Raw genomic sequence first — 4,986 nt, 5'->3', positions numbered from 1 at the left:
TGCTGGTGACTAAAGATGTTTGGGCAGAGATATACTTTTAAGTGTGGAGAAACAAACAAGAGATGTAAATATACCTTGTTTGACTTTTAGATATGTATCCATAGCAAAGATAACATCATCAAACAAATGTGAAATTGATATTGTTACATTTTAGGATCCATCTTGAGTATGACACAATTTGGAGCTAAGATTGACATCTCTAACTCCTTGGATCTAACATCATCATCTTTGACTCCTTCCTCAACTCATCCCTAGTCCATGAGACAAAGGTTTTAAAGGCTATATAGCTTATATCTATAATACAACACCCATTCATTCACTCACTTTTAGAGTTGCCTTCTTCTTGAGTTCTTCATTAAACCGTGTTTGTCATACACTTTGTGTTTCTCATTCTATGTTCGTGCCTTTCTCCACAACCTGTAGTAGCTTGGAGATATTGTAAACCTGGCCATGTAAATGTACATTCGTCTATAGAGACTAATCATTGCTACCAGTTAAAATGTTAGTAGAGCCAAAATATTTTAATTTGAGATATAAGGGAAGGGTTAAGTGCCATATTATATCTATTACAAAAGAAAAATCATTTTGTAATTAAAAATCAAATTTATAGCAACTAACTAATATATATTACACAATTTTACAAAAGGGTGAAGGAAATTTCTTAAAATAAGTCATATAGAGATATATACATGACTTGCATACACATGATACACAGGATTTATACATATGCCCCCTTGAGCCCAAGAGATGAAAACTTTGAAACTTGCCTCTCTCTCTCTCTCTCTCTCTCTCTCGTCACACTGAGGCTATGGCCTATATAATAAATCTCACAAGAGAAAACAAACCAAATATAAGATCATGTTTCAGACCATCACTTTGACATGCAATAATTACACTTCTTGGCAGTGGTTCCCTTGCACTTGTGGATAGAAATTTCACATGCAACAGGCGCAGCATTCTCTCAACTTGCCCAGATGAATAACTTTACATGATGGCAGTATTCATCATGCAGTAAAGTGGCCTTTAACAGTTTCTGGGACATCTTTGAGGCAATGCACCTTCGATAGAGCGTGCTTTACAAAATATGCAGCTCAAATCGCTCTCAGAGCAGACCCAGGAATATGAAGACATTTAAGGCCCTGTACAAATCAAACTTTGGCCAAAAGCTAACATTTTGTGCCATGGATGATGGAACAGATCTCTGAAAGAACAGTCATCAGATTTGATCTCCTTGATGATTAAGGTCCTGAAGTCCTGATTCTGCAACCTGGAGACAGCATGTGTGCAGTCAATACCCTAATAAATCCCACATGCAGGGTCACAGGGTTCACATTATTCTAGTCCTCCTTGCCCAAGTAGAAGATCATGCCCATCAATGCCATCATGTACAACCTTAATCACACCTCAATTACAGACATGATTTTAGACAAAAACCATCTGGACCACTAACTTTGTTCACAAACTCACTCCTGGCTCTCATGATCTGTCTCCAACAACAACCAACTGCTGAGCATCTGATCCTGCCAGGAAGGCCCAAAACACTTGGCCTTTGTCAAACAGAAACATGTACACGTTCCGAAACTAGAAACAACCTCTGTAGTTTTCAGGATGTAACATGCAGTTCTGCTTATGCTCCTTCCCAATACCAGAAGCCCCCACATTTCTGTGCTATTGCCATTCTCTGCTTCCTGACCAGCTTCTTCCAGTGGCATAGCTAATTGATCTGTACAATCAGCCATCCAGCAGCCACCTGCTGATCTCTCATCCAAATGCCGCACCAAGATAACACCATCTGGATCAGAGTCCTTCACTGCTTCCCACCTCTGTGCAGCATCTAGAGTGTCTCTGGGTACTGTCTGCTTCTCTACTCTCACTGTCCTGTCCTTTGAGTCAAATAATAAGTGCATGAAGGGAGCTTCTTTGATGTTCTTAACTATCTGCATATAACCGATAGGATTAGACGTAAGACATGAAAATTTCCTACAGTATATGAAATGTCAGATGTATAATGCCGGCCAATTTGGAGGGAGCAGAACTTACATCACACACAGACTCCTCTATCCATCTATCAGGCAGAGGGCTAGACTCCAAGGACGAAGCAATCCGAAGACTCTGACATTGCGATTTGAGATTTTGCTCCTGTTTTTGTGATGATGATATAGCAAACACTTGTCCTTGTTTGTGGTTAACTTTCTTGAAGTTTTGCAGTCGATTGGGTCCTTTCATTTGTAGCTCTACAGAAGAGAACAAATGCAGACATCAGATAGAAGTTCTATTTCAGTTGAGGTCTGGCCCAAATCCCAAACAAGGGTAAAGTGAGTAATGCCTGTTTCTCTAATCCTGGCAGTACTATTTGAAAGCAATACTCATCGTGCAGACAGTACTGTTTGAAAACAATACTAATCATGACACTACTGATAATTGGAAAAACATATTATGCAAGGGAGAAGCAGCTGCAATGGTCATGATAGTTATCTACAAATCCTCTATATAGTAGACAAAAGCAACACTAAGGCTTGCAACAGTACTGAACAATTGCACTGATTTTACTCAATTGCACTGATTATACTCCAAGGAAATTTGCACAGGTTGGTTAGTATATAAATCAACGAGCAGATTGCATTCAGTCAAGAAATGCACAAATAATAGCTGCAGTCTTCAACAATTGTTCAAAGAGACAAACAGCTCATAATAATGGCAGAGAATGAAAAGAACGAATGTAATTTCTCTGTGCTTCATTCATCATACGGGCTTATTTGAAGAACCGCGCAAGTAATTATAGCTGCAGTGTAGTTGATCAACGATTGCATAGATAAATTTGCTTGAAGATAACAGATCATAGTAACGCCAGAGAATGAGATGAACGAATATTAATACATTTGAGCAGATGGCATTCATCATACTGAGTTATTTCAGTGAAAGGCACCAAGTAATAGCAGAAGTCTACAACAATGGCACAGACAAATTAGCTTGAACGTAGCATACGGATCATAGTAATGGCAAAGTACGAACACAAGAGATCATAGATCATAGCGATGGCAGGCAGAGAAAGAAAAGGAACAAGTAATCGAAGGAGGTAACGCAAAATTGACGATAAGAATTAGCCCCTCTTACCATAATGCATAACCAGATGTTTGCTGCAAGCTGCCATGGAAGCTTGAGGCAGATGCAGACAGGACCAATGATCGAGCAGCAATGGATTTTGATAGCATGACGATGATGACGATGGTGATGCAATTGCCCTTTTATCATCCCGACATGAAGAAAGCAAATCGATCAAAATGGAGGAAAAAACAGTGAAGGTTTCGTGTGGGTCGCACTCCTGACAGGCTCTCCTCCTTCCATTTGCCCACGTGGCACAGAACCTTTACCGACGTGGCTCTCCCGAGCCTCGATGGTCCGCCACGTGGCGTCCCCTGACTCGAGATCACGCGTCCGATGGGAGCACGACACGCCCAAGAGGGTGGGTAGCACAAGGGCGGTGCATGTGAGACACACCCACACGTGCTCGGCTTCCTCTCTCTTATTAAGGCCCGCTTCACACACCCATTGTACATCGCCTGGTTCTCTGCAAGAGAGGTCCCCAACAATATAAGACACATGTAAGGAGTATTAGACATGTAGGTAGACATGTAGGGAGTATTAGACATGCAAGAGAAGCCCTTGACACTATTAGACATGTAGAAAGCACCCTATTCTTTGCTTCGGAGCCATAATTTTGGTATTGGTCAAGATTGAGAAGACTAATCCCATTACAATTAGGTGTACATGCAACCCGGTAACCATGACAACCATAAAATAAGGCAAATGAATATTGATTAGCACTGATGTCTAAATCAACGTTAGATTTTATAATGAATATAAGAGGAAGTAAGAAGCCAAATTAAAGTTGAAAACTTCTCCCCGATTATATTGCATACAATGTATTTATAGATTACAAAGCCTTGAGGGTTGAGTGGGTTCCCTCACTGGTGGGAGGAGTATCTCCTTTTGGGAGTGCGCATATTGTACAGTGTCAGAAGTGCGCATATTTTCAGTGGAATAGTGAAAAGTATACAGTGCATCATGCCTGAGTATGTTGTTACAGTGCTAACTAGCTCCAGTGTTAAGGTGGTTGTTAGGAAAGCATATATGCTAAGACATTGTCTTTTCCAAGTACATGCTCAAAAGTGATATCCAACTCATCAAAAAACTGTGACCACCATAAAAGTTTTTTATTCATGATCTCAGTGGGAGCTTTCTTGGTTAAATAGCCACGCACATGTTGCAAATCAGTGTGTACTGTAAAAGGTACAAACTCCACAAATGTTAGAAACACCTTGATGGCTTTGATTATTGCCAAATTTCCTCTTTGGTAGGAGGGATAGTTTTGTTGTGTGGAGGAGAAAATACCCAAAGCATATCATCAAATACGAATATATTTTCCATCAAATGTAAAGGGGGTAATTTCTGGATTAGATTTGTAATATGCTGAAGGGCCATAGTGTGAATAGGCTTCCATTGGAAATTATTTTTCAATAAAGGATATAAATCTTGTGTGTACAAAGCAAGATTAGGTGTGGAATGATCAATCCAATTAAGACAACCTAGAAGTTGTTGTAAAGCCTTCACATTGGATAATTCTACAAAAAACTCCAAAATTTTCTACATGGTCCTGAAGCTCCACCATGCCATGATGAATAGAAAACCTAAGAATTCAACCTATGTAGTAAATAAAATAGATTTGATTGGTGATAACACCATACTAGTAGCTTCCATAGCTAAAGCAAACTATGTTAAATGAGATAAATGTCGTGAGATAGTCTCAACAAACACCAAAATATCATCAATGCATACTAAGCAGAAGGGAAACTTTGCGAAAACCGAATTGGTCCATCCCTGAAAATAAGTTGGAGCAGTTTTGATGCTGAAAGGAAGGACTGCCCATTGGTAGTGACCTTGAGGAACACATAATGTAGTTTTATACATGTCTTCTTTCTTCAAAGG

At 39.7% G+C, this 4,986-nt stretch overlaps 1 protein-coding gene across 1 annotated transcript; it reads right to left on the bottom strand.

Annotated features, from left to right (window-relative positions):
* Positions 1-648: 648 nt before the first annotated feature.
* On the bottom strand, positions 649-3,272 carry LOC148015239 (uncharacterized). The gene is made up of 3 exons (XM_087665739.1): positions 3,115-3,272; positions 2,041-2,234; positions 649-1,937 (listed from the first exon to the last, which is right to left on the bottom strand). Exons 1-3 carry the CDS (start codon positions 3,149-3,151, stop codon positions 1,464-1,466), a joined length of 705 nt encoding a protein of 234 aa, XP_087521865.1. The 5' UTR covers positions 3,152-3,272; the 3' UTR covers positions 649-1,463.
* Between the last annotated feature and the right edge of the window lie 1,714 nt (positions 3,273-4,986).

Source organism: Lygodium microphyllum, chromosome 24, assembly GCF_053477565.2.
Source record: "Lygodium microphyllum isolate KBCC chromosome 24, Lygodium_microphyllum_v1.1.10, whole genome shotgun sequence".
In the NCBI taxonomy this organism is placed as follows: Eukaryota; Viridiplantae; Streptophyta; class Polypodiopsida; order Schizaeales; family Lygodiaceae; genus Lygodium; species Lygodium microphyllum.
The sequence above is the reverse complement of the archived record's forward strand: the minus strand, read 5'-3'. Positions and strand labels throughout refer to the sequence as shown.

Excerpts from the sequence above, each read along its gene's own strand:
- LOC148015239 (XM_087665739.1), bottom strand. The coding sequence starts at position 3,151 with ATGGCAGCTTGCAGCAAACATCTGGTTATGCATTATG. Across the intron at positions 2,235-3,114 it reads ACATCTGGTTATGCATTATG|AGCTACAAATGAAAGGACCC; the intron begins GTAAGAGGGGCT and ends TCTCTTCTGTAG. Across the intron at positions 1,938-2,040 it reads TAGAGGAGTCTGTGTGTGAT|ATAGTTAAGAACATCAAAGA; the intron begins GTAAGTTCTGCT and ends GGTTATATGCAG.